This window comes from Acinonyx jubatus, chromosome B3, assembly GCF_027475565.1.
Source record: "Acinonyx jubatus isolate Ajub_Pintada_27869175 chromosome B3, VMU_Ajub_asm_v1.0, whole genome shotgun sequence".
Lineage (NCBI taxonomy): Eukaryota > Metazoa > Chordata > Mammalia > Carnivora > Felidae > Acinonyx > Acinonyx jubatus.
Window position 1 is genome coordinate 105,379,062 of NC_069386.1, and position 16,856 is coordinate 105,395,917.

Sequence of the window (16,856 nt, forward strand, 5' to 3'; positions counted from 1 at the left end):
AATTTCGCTTAGCATAATACCCTCTAGTTCCATCCACATAGTTGCAAATGACAAGTTTCATTCTTTTTGATTGCTGAGTAATACTCCATTGTATATATATGCCACATCTACTTTATCCATTCATCCATCGATGGACATTTGGGCTCTTTCCATACTTTGGCTATTGTTGATAGTGCTGCTGTGAACATTGGGGTGCATGTGCCCCTTTGAAATAGCACACCTGTATCCGTTAGATAAATACCTAGTAGTGCAATTGCTAGGTCGTAGGGTAGATCTATTTTTCATTTTTTGAGGAACCTCCATACTGTTTTCCAGAGTGGCTGCACCAGTTTGCATTCCCACCAGCAGTGCATAAGAGATCCTCTTTTTCCGCACCCTTGCCAACATCTTTTGTTGCCTGAGTTGTTAATGTTAGCCATTCTGACAGGTGTGAGGTGGTATCTCATTGTGGTTTTGATTTGTATTTCCCTGATGATGAGTGACGTTGAGCATTTTTTCATGTGTCGGTTGGCCATTTGGATGTGTTCTTTGGAGAAGTGTCTATTCATGTCTTTTGCCCATTTCTTCACTGGATTATTTATTTTTTTGGGTGTTGAGTTTTATAAGTTCTTTATAGATTTTGGGTCCTAACCCTTCATCTGATATGTCGTTTGCAAATGTCTTCTTCCATTCTGTCAGTTGTCTTTTAGTTTTGCTGATTGTTGCCTTCGCTTTGCAGAAGCTTTTTATTTTGATGAGGCCCCAATAGTTCATTTTGGCTTTTGTTTCCCTTGCCTCCGGAGCCATGTTGAGTAAGAAGTTGCTGCGGCTGAGGTCAAAGAGGTTTTTATCTGCTTTTTCCTCAAGGATTTTGATGGCTTCCTGTCACATTGAGATCTTTCATCCATTTTGAGTTTATTTTTGTATATGGTGTAAGAAAGTGGTCCAGGTTGATTTTTCTGCATCTGTCTCTCCAGTTTTCCCAGCACCACTTGCTGAAGAGACTGCCTTTATTCCATTGGATATTCTTTCCTGCTTTTTCAAAGATTGGTTGGCCATATGTTTGTGAGTCCATTTCTGGGTTCTCTATTCTGTTCCACTGATCTGAGTGTCTGTTTTTGTGCCAGTACCATACTGTCTTGATGATTACAGCTTTGTAATACATCTTGAAGTCTGAGGAAATCGGTATGTTTTTGATGCTTGTACTTTTGGTTGCTACCCTATGTACTTTTATCTTTTATATGCCGAAGACAACATCTCACAGAAAAATCTCTAACAAGTTTCGTTGTGATAGATGACATTTTTTACCTATTTACTTTCAGTTGTATTTGAATCATGTTTGTTAAATAGAAGGCATGCTTAAGTAAAGGACATACTTAAGTCATAAACATTTTGTTTTAGGAAAAGTCTTATCACTTTGTATCTGGGGAAAAAAGACTGTATCTCTGTATATCTGTATGTTGATGGGGCATTAGAGTCAACACAAGTAACGAATATACAGATTTTTAAAAAATAGTATTTCTAGTAACTGTGTCTATGGTGACTAAAGCCATATGTTGTTTATCATTTATGTCTCTGTGCATACAGTATTTTGAAAATAGTCAGAAGCAGTTGACTGTTGAAGTGGCATTCTGTTTTTCATGTTATGCTTGAATCAGAGGATAGAGTAATCTTGGGGCCTTTTCTTTTGTGATTAGTCAAAAGGATGCTTTCATCAAAAGAAAGGATTGTTTTTTCTTTCTTAAATAAGATTTCATAGATGTTAAAGAGCTTGGAAGTTGTTATACTTCAATTAAAAAAAAGTTAATGTTTTTTTTTTAAAGCTGCCATAATTATTATTACTCAATATAGTTTTGGAAATATTACCAAAATTATAGACTGTGAAGATAAGAATGAGACGTAGGGAATTAAATCATCTTTTTTATTCTTCTCTTCTCACTATACTTCTGTTATTTCATATTTAAAATATAAATATAACAAACTGATCATTCTTTAGAAGGTTTATATATGGGGAAAATTTTTAGAAAACTTAAACTCTTGAGTAATGGAGTATTCTAATGCCTTTAATTTCTTTATTAACTAAGAAAAACCTAGAGAATCTTTTTATTTCAACTGTAATTAAAACTTTTCTAAAATATCTAAGTTCACTTGTTAGGTTATAGCAAATAGCATGTACAGAATATAACTTAAGCTTTTTCTTGGATCTTTTAATGCCTTGGAGCCATTGCTTTTTTTATTTAATTGTATTCATTGCACTTTGTGTATAATGTTAGCAATCATCAGTGGCTTGGATTTTAGTTGAAAAGGGGGTGGAATTGGAAGTGCCAAGGCAAAGTAGAAAAGTTAGGATATAGACGGAGAAGATACACCCCCCAAATCTGCAAGAACTGGGAAAATGTAAAAATCTGGTTGTATGTAGATATTAAGTACAGGACAGGAAGTTGGGTAGTAAGCAGGAAGAAATCCAGCTCATGTTTATTCTGAAGGCAATGTCATTAGTCAACAGTCTGGTCAGGCAATAAAGAGAAAGGAGATTATAAATGTCACAGAGCTAGTTGAATACATGGTCACAAGTCCAAGCAGGCAGGTAAGATAATCTAAAGAAACTGATGGACAAAGAAGGTGGGGAAAGCGGGCAGGGATCTTGATTCTAGAATCAGGTTCTGGTTGAGCCATTATTTCATACACAGACACACACACACACCCACACACACATTTAAGCTTATTTATTTTGAGAGAGAAAGAGAGAGAGTGCGCGTGGGCACGCACACACGGGGGAGGGGCAGAGAGAGAGGGAGACAGAGAATCCCTGTGCTGACACCCAGGTACCCAAGATATTTTTTTTTTTATGAGATGAATTACTTTGAATATATAAATAACCTGGGACCCATAGGTAAAACCATGTTTATGTCTAGAAGTGGGAGCTAGGATTGACAAGTAAGAACAAGTCTGGATATTATGGCTTATAGGATATGTAGTCCTTTCCTTACCAGATAGGAAAACTGTGGCTCGGAGCATTTAATTTGAAAGTGATTCTGCTATCATGTGTATTCATGAAAGACTATCTTCAGTTGCAGTATGTTGAAACTTTCTTGATCCGTTGGAGTGACTGACATTTCCCAGTCCTCCCATAAAAAGTACTGATTGATGTCCAAAGCATAATGAAGATGACCCTTGTTCATTAGAAGATGTCCTCATGTACACTTTTGTACTTCTCTCACCAGTTCACTTATATACTGAGTTGTTTGCATTGGTAACCAAGTCTTCTTATGTTAAACTTATAATTATGTAATTTAATTAAGTAGTTCATGTGTTAGGAAAAAAATTGCAAATCTCCTGAAGCATTCTGCTTCTCAAGTTGTTTTTCCACTTTAAAAAATGGAAACTGAACAGTGTAGGTGACAGGTGTGGTTTATACAGGAAAGAAGCAGGGGTGCCTGGGTGGCTCAGTCTGTTAAGCATCTGACTCCTGGTTTTGGCTTAGGTCATGATCTCACTGCTTCGTGGGTTCGAGCCCCATATTGGGCTCTGTGCTGGCAGCATGGAGCCTGCTTGGGATTCTCTCTCTCTCTCTCTCTCTCTCTCTCTCTCTCTCTCTCTCTCTTTCTCTTTCTGCCTCTACCCACTAGCACAGTCTCTTTTTCTCTCAAAATAAATAAATAAACTTAAAAAAAGAGAAAGAACAATTAAAGAAATTAAAGGCTAGACATTGGTTGTATGTCATTAAGTTAGAGAATGACTTCCCTTACTATATATGTTTTAAGTTAAAGTATTTAAGGAGTGTGTATGTGTGTTTCCCTCCCTTAACAGACTTTTGTAAATCATCAGCTACTAATCTTGATCATGTTGGATAAAGAGCAGTTCTAATTATATTTAAAGATATTGATGAAGTTTGGGGCCTAGCATCATGGACTTACAGTTTATTTTCTGAGCTTCAGCTCAGTTTAACAAATATTAACTGTTCTATTGAACTACTTTAGTTGATGAGCATATATGATCTTTGCCTTCTGTAAGTTCAGACTCTAAAGGGGAAATAATTATTTAAACTAATATTTATAATTTAATGGGAAAGTAGTACAGGCATTTATTTGTAAAGTGTTATGGGAATACAGATAACAAAACAATTAATTCATCATTGGGAAATAGAGGTATAGTTTGATCAGAGAAGAGGTCATATTTGAATTTGACCTTAAAAAATGGAATAGGAGTTTATCAGTGGAAAGAGGATGGGAGAACATATGTAGCAAAAGACAGAGTTACAGAGGTACAAGGGTATTGAGCATGTTGGAGAATGGACAAGTAATGTTATAGGTAGGTAGAACATGGGGAATGACCAGAAATGAGGCTTGAGAAACAGAGTAGACCTGGGTTAATGAGGGCTTTGCAAGCTAGACTGTCAGGGTAAGATTTTATTCTCTGGCTAGTAATGAGCCAGCAAGGATAGTGTGGTAGCGATGTGCAATATTGACAGGAGATCCTTGAGGCTGGGAAGCGATTTCTCAGGGGCCATTATAGCAATTTGGATGAGAAATAATGAGAGCTTGGAGCAGGTAGTTAGGGAGGGATAGATAAAGGGGATGTTTTAGAGACAGAATATTCAAGGACTAATTTGATACAGGAAGTAAGTAGAAAGAGCAGGCAAAGATGAATTAAAATTTATGACCTTGAGCAGTTGTATGGTATTAATCTAGAAAGTAAAAACTGGAGAACAGGCAATATTTTTTATTGTTTTGTTGGGTGGAGAGTGAAGCAATGAAGGAAAGACTAGTTTTAGCTCTTCTAAGTTTTGTTAGGGTGTGGCTCCACCACTTTGTTGCGTGTTATTGTTTTAATTGTTGTGGTATAAATCAAACTTCCTTTTAAAATCATGTTTCAGCAGCTATCTACTTTGTGTTTTTTTCATGCTTTCAAAGATGATCAGTTTGATGTCTGTGATACCTGTATTGGCTATGTCTGTATTAATCAAAAGTATAAAATGTTAATTTTATGGACACCTGCTAAGTGCCAGACTTCTGCTGTACTCCCATTATCTTGTATAATTTTCACAGCTGTGAGACAGGCATTTTTATCCCTGCTTAGCATATGGAGAAGAGGTAAAGGGAGTTAAGTATTGTGCCGAGGATCGCATTGCTAGTAAATACTGGAGCCAAATTTTGAACATAGGTTTTTCTGACTCTCAGAGCCCATCAAAGTGCTTGCTACTCTCAGAGGAGTTACTAGTCTGAATGCAGAATATGGGGTGCTAATTGGTGAAATAGCAGGAGCAGATAAAAAGCAGATTGGGTTCATATTTTGAAGGCCCTTAAAGAAGATTGAACTCAGTATTAAAGGTAGAAGGGTGCTATTGAAGATGCTTTGGCCTGGAGTGAGAGGAACAGAGTTGGGAGGGAGGCTAAGGAGTACGTGTTTGAGGATTTATAAATTAGGGATTGGCCATTTTGTTAAATAAATTTCATTATGAATCCTTTGAACATCACAAATATAAAAATTTTAAAATACTATGATTTTGAATAATGGCATAAAAATTACAATAGAAAGGGCAACATGAAGATGAACTTTCTTATGGCATTAACAATAGGCTCTTTTTTGTGGTTATGACAATCTAAACATAAAAATTCTTGTTCCTTTTGCCCCCAGGGATTATCTCAAAGGTTTGCTCTTAGTTTCATAATAAATAGATTATTCTTTTGGTTCAGGGTATGCTTATTTTGAAAGGGTGAGAAAGTCCTAAGGGCTTTAATTATAAATTCTGGATGTCAAAAAGACTTCAAAATTGTACTTAAATAACATTAAATCTTTCAGAAAATACAATAGGTTTTTTGTTGCCTTTTAATACTTGACTAAAGGCAGGTCAACATCTGAGCTAAACCAGTAACCAGATAAAGGGCCAAATGATTGTTATAGAAAATTATCTTCTATTCTTTTTTTCTCAAGGCTATTATACCAACCTGATTCATTATGACATGAATGAGACTTGCTTCATCTGAAAAGTTTTAAAAATAGTACTTTACTTTCTTTTTAAACTCTTATTTTTTCTTTTTAAAGGAAGCAATTTGTATTATTTATGATTATGATTTGTATCTATTATACTGGTATTACCTTAGTTTCCTAAATTAAAAAATGAAATAAAGAAATAGATTATTTTAGTTTTATTGGAATTCATCATGAGGTTTCTAATAAGCACAAAAAATCATATACAGATAAATTTCATTTATAATTCAATTTTACCTGTTTCTGGGTTCCATTAAATAGCAAGTTTAAATCAGTAGTATACTGTCTAGCTTGCTGATAAACTTTTTGTTTTCTTAAACTGCTCTAAGTATTCTGTTAGAGTTCAACATAGATACCAATTTGAATACTTTTACTTCTCAGTAGATTTATAGCCATAAGAAACCAAGATAATTTTTTCCTGTACTTTTATATCCACTTGCTTTACCATTCTGTAGAATTCAATTCTGTAATTTATAAAGGTCATCTTAATTAAATCTGTAATTATAAAGATAATTATAAACATTAGCATTGGTTTATTTTATGTATTTTTTTTTTCCTCTTTTGGTAATTAAGTGTTTCTTGAGCTCTTACCAGATGGGAAGTTCCCCCTCCCCCCTTTTTTAATAGATTTTATTTTTTAGAGTAGTTTTAGAGTCATAGCCAGCAGCAAGTAGAGAATTCCTATACAGCCCCTGTCCCGCACATGCACGGACTTCCCTGCTATCAACATCTCCAACCAGAGTGGTAAATTTGTTATAATTGATGAACCTACAATGACATATCATTATTGCCCAAAGACCATAGTTTACATGAGAGTTTACTCTTGATTCTGTACATTTTATGGGTTTGGACAAATATATAACGACATGTATCCACCATTATGGTATTGTACAGAATAGTTTCACAGTCCTAAAATTCCTCTGTGCTCTGCCTAGTTTTCCCTTTTTCCTCCCTTAACTTCTGGCAACCATTGACCTGTTTCTGTCTTTGTAGACTTACCTTTTTAGACTGTCATGTAGTTAGAATCATATTCTATGTAGCTTTCTCAAATTGGCTTCTTTCAGTTAGTAATATGCATTTAAGGTTCCTCCATGTCTTTTCAGGATTTCATAGCTCATTTCTTTTTAGTGCTGAGCAATATGGTCTGGATATACCACAGTTTATCCACTAACCTATTGAAAGACATCTTGGTTGCTTCCATGCTTTGGCAATTACAAATAAAGCTGCTATAAATATCTGTGTACAGGTTTTTGTGTGGACAGTTTGCAGTTCCTTTGGATAAATACCAAGGAGTATGATTGTTGGATAAAATGATAAGAAACAAACTGTCTCCCAAAGTGTTGTGTCATTTTGCATTCCTGCTGCAATGAATGAGAGTTCCTCACATCCATGTCAGCATTTTGGTGTTGTCAGTGTATTGGATTTTTGCCATTTTAATGGGTATGCAATGGATGTTTTTTATTGAAGTACTGGGACTGATAAAGATGAATCAGACCTAGAATCTGCCCTCAAGGAACACTTTATTAGGTCAAATAGATATGTACATTTAAAATAATTTGGGGCACCTGGGTGGCTCAGTTGGTTAAGTGTCCGACTTCGACCCAGGTCATGATCTCACAGTTTGTGTGGATTCGAGCCCTGCGTCAGTCTCTGTGCTGACAGCTTGGAGCCTGGAGTCTGCTTTGGATTCTGTCTCTCTCTCTCTCTCTCTCTCTCTCTCTCTCTCTCTCTCTGCCCCTCCCTCACTGGCTCTCTGTCTCTGAAAATTAAATAAATGTTAAAAAAAATTTTTTTATAGGGTAGAAAGTGGGTAAGTGCTACCAGCATGATATTAGGCAATGTATTGTGGGCATTCAGGGATAGAGAGATCCCTGCAAAGTGAGTTATGAAGAAGAGCTGGTGATTAAGCTGGGTATAGAAGGGTAGGCCAAATAAGGATATCCACAATTGTTCTTCATTGAGGTTGGTACTAAAATATGGATCCCCTGGGAGAAGCAGTATGATCACAGGTTTGGAGGTAGGAAATTACGGGGCCTGTACAGGTGTAGAAGAAGAGCTGAATTGTGCTACCAGTGGTTTTCAGGCATTGAGAGAAGCAATATACCTAGCATTGTAGATAAAAGTTTAGGCTTTAGAATCAGATAGCCTAAGTTATAATCCTGGTTACAACATTTACTTCCTGTATAACTTGGATGTAGTTATTTAATGTCTTTAAACCTTATGCATAAAGTGTGAATAATAGTAATACCTATCTCAGAAGGTTTTTGGGAGGTTTAAGTGATGTAATTAGGCCGAACCTGGACAAAGTGCCTGTCATATGTATATTGTAGATATTTGATACACATTATAGATTGTATTCTTCAAGCAAAATTTTGTGGAGATCATTTTAAGCAAACAAATGAAGCAAAGCCTCTCTGGTTGGAATTGTGCAATCTTTCCATTGTTTGTTGAAGAGGCTATGAGGAATCTGCAGAACTCCCAGAGCAGAAAGGAAAAATCAATGTAAGAGATAAGGTTGGATTTTTCTTTTCTCAAGGCATTGTGGATGCAGAAGCAATGAGTGAACTGAGTGACTCATGACTGAATGACATAATCAGAACTTTGTAGGGTTAATTGGTAGCTGATTCCATTAAAAGGAAGAATAGTTAATGGGGCTCCTGGGTGGCTCAGTTGGTTAGGCGTCTGACTTCAGCTCAGGTCATGATCTCACAGTTTGTGTGTTTGAGCCCCGTGTCGGGCTCTGTGCTGACAGCTCAGAGCCTGGAGCCTGTTTCGGATTCTGTGTCTCCTTCTCTCTCTGTCCCTCCCCCACTCATGCTCAGTCTGTCTCAAAAATAAATAAACATAAAAAAAAAAATAAAAAAAGGGAAGAATAGTTTATTCTTTTATTAATTTTTTTAATGTTTATTTTTGAGAGAAAGAGAAAGAGAGACAGAGTGCAAGCAGAAGAGGGGCAGAGAGAGGGAGACACAGAATCTGAAGCAGGCTCCAGGCTCTGAGCTGTCAGTGTAGAGCCTGACGTGGGCCTCGAACCCATGAACTGTGAGATCATGACCTGAGCTGAAGTCGGACCCTTCACCAACTGAGCTACCCAGGTGCCCCACGATAGTTTATTCTTTTAATAAACACTTACTCAACAACTAGAACAGTACTAAATATTGTTGAATGCATGAAGCAAGGATACTTTTAGTTTTTCCCTGTTGTCATTTGATGATATTGTGTCTTGTATTATTCAGTTCTTGTGTTCAGGGGTGATCTCCCCAGTGAGAGATCTTTAGTTTCAGTTAAGCGTCTGACTCTTGATTTTAGCTCAGGTCATGATCTCAGCGATTGGTGAGATCTAGCCCTGCAGCAGGCTCCAGGCTGACTGCATGGAGCCTGCTTGGGATTCTCTCTCTCCCTCTCTTTCTACCCCTTCCTAACGTGTGAATGCACACGTTAAATAAACTTAAAAAAAAAGAAGAAAGGCTTCGAAATTGTTTGATTTATTTATTTAGTAAAAGGGGGAAAGGCAGAGGGGATGAGAGCACTATAGGATGGTAGAACTGGAAGGGTATTTGAGGTATGCTTCAGAAATATTAGTCTGACAGCACTGTATATTACGGATTGGTTAGAGTGTAGGGTCAGATGCAAAGATTCTGGAAATAGAAAATGAAGGCAGAGATTATTATACGTTATCCAGGGAGAAATATTGTATGGTTTGGTATATTGTCAGGGCACTTTGAGAATAAGGGCAGTTTTAAAGAGATTTTGGTGGTAACTGTAGGATTTGGGAACTGGTGTTTGTGGAATGCAAAGGAGAGTGGGTCAGATGAATCAGGTGTTAAGTCTTGGTGTCATTAATGTCATTAATCTATTAACTGGTTTTCTGAAATGCACTTTGAGATGGTGTCAGCTTTTGCTGGCATTTATTTGGTTGAAACTATGGGAAGTGATGAGATTGCCTCAAGAATAGGGAGGGAGGAAAGAAGGCAAAAGCTAGAATTATATAGATTACTTAGAGGCCAAGGAGAGCCAGAGATGGAAACAGGAAAGAGTAGTTGGAATAGTAGGAGAGAGATCAGGAGAATGTATTTAAGTTAGTCAAGAGAAGGAAGTGCCTAAGGAAGCGTAAGTGATGAATACTGTTGAGTGGCATAGATATTGAGGATGGTAGATTACTGGATTTGGTGGCTTAATAGATGACCTGTTAAATACAAGGAGTAAAATTTGAGCGATTGGCAAAGGTAGTGGAATCATACTGTATTAACTAATGGATCTCAGTTGACTTTCTAAGGGCACTTGGTAGTTTTGAGCCTCCTCCTCTGTTGTGTGTTGGGGCCAGAATGTGATTTATGGGGAATACCTTACATTGTATCCTAGCCAGATTTCCTGGTTTACCACCATTATTATTTTCTTTTCTACTTTGTGGTAAAAAAAGGCTGGAGAAGTAGCTAGGGGCTATTGTTTCTCATTTTCTCTAATTTCTCCCAGAGTTTTAAGATTGCATATCATAGAATTGATGTTTGCTTTTGTTTTTCTACATACCTAAATGAGTCTGGGATATTAACAATGATTATGGTAATTTGATGTTCTGAAATAAGGTGGCCTTTGAGGAGATAAAAATGAAATTATGGATCAAATTGGTTTTTAGGGTATGTTTGATGCCTTATTCAACAAAATAGGTAATGCTGTGTTGGGCTCCCAATATTACTTTTCAACTCTTACAGGGCTCTATAATCCAAAAGTCTAGGTACTATTTGACTTTCTCTGTCCGACTTACTTCACTTAGTGTAGTACCCTCCAGGTCCATACCTGTTGTCACAAATGCCAAGACCTCATTTTTTTTTTTAAATGGCTAATATTCCATTGTATATGTATATATCCCACACCTTCTCTTTCTGTTCATCTATTGACGGACATGTGAATTGCTTCCGTATCATGGCTATTGTAAATGATGCTGCAATAAACAGAGGGGTGCATACATCTTTTGAATTAGTGTTTTTGTTTTCTTTGGGTAAATACCAGGTAGTGAATTACTGTATTATATGGTATTTCTACCTTTACTCTTTTGAGAACCTTCATATTATTTTTCACAGTTGCTGTATTAATTTACATTCCTACCAACAGTATATGAGGGTTCCTTTTTCTCTGCATCTTTGCCGACACTTGTTACTTCTTTCTGTTTTGATTTTAGCCATTCTGATAGGTGTAAGGTGATATCTCATTGTGGTTTTGGTTTGCATTTCCCTGATGATTAGGGATGTTGAACATCTTTTCATGTGTCTGTTAGCCATTTGTATATCTTCTTTGGGAAAATGTTCATTTAGGTCCTCTGCCTATTTAAACAAAATTTTTTTTACTGTTTATTTTTGAGAGAGAGAGAAAGAGAGAGAGCGCTAGCAGGGGAGGGGCAGAGACAGAGGGAGACACAGAATCTGAAGTAGGCTGCAGGCTCCAAGCTGTTAGCAGAGAACCTGATGCAGGACTCGAACCCACGAACTGTGAGATCATGACCTGAGCTGAAGTTGGATGCTTAACTGACTGAACCACCCAGGTGCCCCTCCTCTGCCTATTTTCAGTTGGATTATTTGGGTTTTTTTTGGTGTTGAGTTGTATCAGTTTTTTATAAACTTTATATATTAACCCCTTATCAGATATATCATTTGCAAATACCTTCTCTCATTCAGCAGGTTGACTTTTTGTTTTGTTGATGGTTTTTTTTCACTGTGCAAAAAGCTTTTTATTTTGATGTAGTCCCAGTAGTTTATTTTGGCTTTTGTTTCCTTTGCCTTAGGAGACACATCATATGATTTCACTTATATGTGGAATCTAAAAAAACAAACAAAAAGTGGAATCAAACTGATAAAAATAGAGAACAAACTGATCATTGCCAGTAGGGAGGGGGTGAGGGGATGGGTAACATGGGTGAATGGGAGTAGGAGATACAGGCTTCCAGTTATGGAATGAATAAGTCATAGGAATAAAAGGTACAGCATATGGAATATAGTCATTGGTGTTGTAATAGGGTTGCATGGTGACAGTTGATAGCTAAACTTGTGGTGAGGATATCATAACATTTGGTTGTTGAATCACTGTGTTGTACATCTGAAACTAATATAACATTATGTGTCAACTGTACTCAAATAAGAAAAAAAAAGAACAAGTAAAAGCAAAAAGTCAAGCAACTATTTGAGACGGTTATTAAAGGAAAGAGTGAGACAGGGCTCACTGTTTCACTTAGAGACATGGCTTAGAGCATAGTTGTTTAGGGTAGATGAAACCCGTTAATAGAACAAGCAGGAAGTAGGGAAAAGTAATTGGTGAAGGGATAGAATAGGTAATAATGGATGGAAAAGATTACAGAAGAAGCCCAGGCAGGTCTGAATTGAATTATGGAACAGGAGAATCTTAATAATATGGATTTTGCTTTTTTTTTCTTTTTTTTATTTAAACAAAAATTTTTTTAACATTTATTTATTTTTGAGAGAGAGAGAGAGAGAGAGAGCATGAACAGGGGAGGGTCAGAGAAAGAGGGAGACACAGAATCTGAAACAGGCTCCAGGCTCTGAGCTGTCAGCACAGAGCCCGATGCCAGGCTCAAACCCACGGACCACGAGATCATGACCTGAGCCAAAGTCGGACGCTTAACTGACTGAGCCACCCAGGCGCCCCTGGATTTTTCTTTAGACAGGCTGATGCAAACACAGTAACATGTGGGGTAGTGTGGTGGTACTTTATGATATGAATTTGTATGTGCCAAAAGAGTTTCTTGTTTTTAAAATTTATTTTTGAGAGAGAGAGAGAGAGCACGAAAAGGGGAGGGGCAGAGAATCCAAAGTGGGCTCTGTGCTGACAGCATAGAGCCCGATGCAGGGCTCAAACTCATGAACTGGTGTGAGATCATAACCTGAGCCAGAGTTGGACGCTTAACTGACTGAGCCTCCCAGATGCCCTGTACCAAAAGAGTTTTTTGGTTGTTATTCAGAGTATTATATTGACACTTTGATTTTGAGCTGTCAGTACAGAGCCCGATGTGGGGCTCGAACCCACGAACTGCGAGATCATGACCTGAGCTGAAGTCGGATGCCCAACCGACTGAGCCACCCAGGTGCCCCTACCATCATCTTTTTTGAACATACCTCAGTGGCTTCTCTTACGAAATATTTTCAGTCTTAAGTTTTGGTGCCAGTTTATCCTTTACCTTCTTAGTTAATTTTTAACTGCTATCTATATCATATTTATTTATTAAAATTTTTTTTAATGTTTATTTATTTTTGAGAGAAAGAGAGAGAGCGGGGAAGGGATAGAGAGAGAGGCAAACACAGAATCTGAAGCAGGCTCCAGTCTCTGAGCTGACAGCTCAGAGCCCGATGTGGGGCTCAAGTGCGAGATTATGACCTGAGCTGAAGTTGGACACCTAACCGACTGAGCCACCACATGCCCCTATATCATGCTTCTTTACATCTAGACTATAGGGACCATTGGAATGTGAATTAAACTTGTTTTTGTTTTCTATAAATTATATAATTATATAATATTTTTTATTCTGATGGATACATTTTCTCTTTGTAGAGCACAGATTCTTTTCAGTTTTGATTCTGACTAGTATAATAGATCCCAGACTTACTCTTTGTATTTAAATAATTTAAGTAATCTTTTATGTACTTTTAAAGTTAAAATGGGGACTTTAAAAATCAAATCTGATGTGATTATGACAAACACGTATCTTAGGTTTTCTGGGGTGATTCAGAGATTTAGATATTCTGTGTGATAGTCTGATAGTCTTTGGCTCTGGAAACATAGTTGCTGAACTAGAACTGTTTCTAAAGTAGGTATTAGGTAAAAGGACATAAATATAGCTGTAAGTAATGACAATCTGATGAATTAAGTCAGTGTGATGAATTTTTTTTTATTGTCCACTCAAGATTTATATTAAAACTGTTTTTCATGTCATTGTTTCCTTTCTGATGCAGTTTTCAACTTGACCAATAATGTGGATTTGGACAACACCAAAAAGAAAATGGAGATGTACCAAAAGGAAAACAAAGATGTCATTCAGAAAAATAAGTTAAAGCTGGTTGGTTGCTAAGTATTTTCTTATTTTGCTTTAGAAATGAATGTTTCCATCTGATTCCTGAAAAGCTATCTTCCTCTAAAACTAGTTAAAATTACAAAGAATTTAGCTGAAATCTAGGCCAGAAATACTATGTATATGTATATAGTATTTGTATATGTATACGTATACATATATGTGTATATGTATATGTACACACACACATGTGTGTATGTGTATTGTGTGTGTGTATATATATATAGAGAGAGAGAGCGAGAGAGAGAGATGAATTGTGAGCATGCAGAGATTTAATTGTCCAACTTATACAGTTTAGCTGTCATTTTTTTAATGCTGGACTTTCCAGTTTTAGAGGAAAGCAGAGGTGATTATTTTTGAGGTACTTTGTCAGGAATTTGTGATCATTGGTAAAAATGATACAAGTCATATTTGGATCACATAGCTTGTGTTTTCATCTTGTGTTTAGAGGGACTTTCTCTTTATAGTCTTAGGAGTGTTTCATTTCAGTACTTCTTTCCTGCCATAAAGTTCTCAAGGGATTGACACTACATTCTAATTCCATTCATACCCAGCCTGCTTTCCTTAGAAAGGTGTCTCATTTCTGAGAGGATCAGTGTGACATAAAAATTACTCTCTTTGCCCAGTAGCTTTCACTGAGTTAGAAGATACATGCAAAATAGGTATTCTTAGGTAACTTGTTCCATTAGCGCCATTTAACTCATTAATAGAAGGATGTTCCTTTTAAGTGAGTACTTTTTTTCATTCAGAGCTTTGAAGTTTTCATTTATTTATTTATTTTTAGAGAGAGAGAGAGAGAGAGAGAGAGAGACAGTGAGTGTGTGTGTGTGTGTGAGTGGGGGAGGGGCAGATGGATAGAGAGAGAGAGAGAGTTTTTTTTTTTAAGTTTGTTTTGAGAGAGAGAGAGAGAGCACGGGTGAGGGGCAGAGAGAGACAGAGAATGAATCTTAAGCAGGCTCCATGCTCAGCCCGATATGGAGCTCGATCTCACAACCCTGGGATTATGACCCGAGCCAAAGTCAAGAGTCACTGAACCTACTGAGCCACCCAGGCACCCCTCATTCAGAGTTTTAAGCTAGGAAATAATAGTGAGTGTTGCAGTAAAAGAATAATCTAATTTCGGTGAACTTTTTCTTCAAATGAAAACTTGCTTGGAATACTTTGGTTGAAGTGAAACCAAACTTTTCTTAGTGGGTAGAGGGATAGGCTGAATTCCCATCTGTTCAGTCTCTTTGTAGTATACCTTAGGCATCTTATTAGAGAATTCAAGATTCCTTAGAGTAATGTTATAAAAACTTGGTTGTGGATGATCGTCATTGAAGGGTTTTAAACCAAGCGATAATGTATTGTCTTTGTTAGAATGAATATAGTGGTTTCGTGGAGGTTGAATTTGAGAGAATCGAGGTTGGAATTTGTGAAACCAATGGGAAGTTATTGCAGTCATGTTGGTGGGTTCAGAGGTGACTTAAACAAGAAATGGAGAGGTGGGGATGAATTGGAGAAACAGTTTGAGTTTAAAATAGCAAGTCCTATACTGATGGATTAGGAGTAGGAGGTGAAGGCAAGGGAGGTTGACTGGGTACCGTAGTGCCATGAGGAAGAACACAGAGACCTTTAATTTTCAACCTGTTTTCCTTCTCTCAGTCCATTACCTTCTTCTTCATTCCCACAGTGTTTGATTTTTTAATGATGGCTGTTTTCCCGGTTATTCAGTCAGCTAGCTAGCCAATCAATATTTATTGAGATCTACTATGTCCAAGATGCTCATATATTCTATTTCAGTGAGAAAATTGAGGCTACCAGTTTCTCATTGTCAAAGATGATGAACTGTTGGTCTGAATCTCACTGGGCCTGTTGGCTGTGTTTGGTGTAGGCTTCTCCCTTGATAGGGAATCCCTCTTCCCTTAACTTCTCTTAACTTCTGTGGGGCCACTCCATTCTCTTCCTCATCCTGCTGCCCTCACCTTCCCCTTTCAAGATTAGGAGACTTAAGCTTTCCTTCCTGACTCTAAAACATGGTTCCTTTCAGTGCTTCTCTCTATGAGTTAACCCTGTATACTAATTACTCTCAAATGTTTCTGCAGCACATTGTTTTTCTCCTGAGCTTGTAGAATTTTACTATGTAATATGTATACATATATGTATATATATGTATATATGTATATGTATATATATGTATATATGTATATGTATGTATCGTTAATAGACATTTATTTCTTGATTATTATAGGCACTTTTAATTCAGCATTCCAGAGCTGAATTTTTAAATGTTTACCATTTGTTTCTCTTGCATTCTTTATCTGAGTGTTCAAGCCATATCTGGTCTGTCTTCCTATACTGTTGATAGTCTCTCCCCATCATTTTTCAAACCTGGTTCCTCCTCTAATTCTATTATTACCTTATTTAGGGCTCTCATCATTTCTTATCTGGGTATCGAAATGTTCTTCTAACCAGTTTTCCTGTCTTCAGTTATGATCCCATTGGTCTGAATACTTCACTGCTTCTAATCATCTTTCTAAAGTTATCCCTCAGATTTCCTTAATGACACAGATTTCCTTAGTATGGTTTGATGGAGGCTCCATGATTTGTCCTCTGCTTTCCTTTCCAGTTTTATCTAGAGCTTTCCACCACCCCCATACTTCATGACTTGGCTATACTAAGCATTCCAGCTTTATTCATGTCTTTGCACCTTTGTTTTCTCTGCCCATATAGCTGTTCCACTCTCCAATGGGGGTAAATACCTAGCGTTTCAAGTGTTTGCCTCAACCTCCTAGGTTTCCGAGAGCCACTGAAATAAATTACTAAAAAAGGAATT

At 37.0% G+C, this 16,856-nt stretch overlaps 1 protein-coding gene across 3 annotated transcripts in view; it reads left to right on the forward strand.

The window, feature by feature from the left end:
• The window catches only part of MNAT1 (MNAT1 component of CDK activating kinase), a 226,981-nt gene that overhangs the window by 71,768 nt on the left and 138,357 nt on the right, over window positions 1-16,856 (forward strand). For all 3 annotated transcript variants that reach the window (XM_027065861.2, XM_027065860.2, XM_053224519.1), the window contains one exon: window positions 13,926-14,029. In XM_027065861.2, coding sequence (XP_026921662.1) covers window positions 13,926-14,029 — 104 coding nt within the window. The remainder of the gene's footprint in view (window positions 1-13,925; window positions 14,030-16,856) is intronic.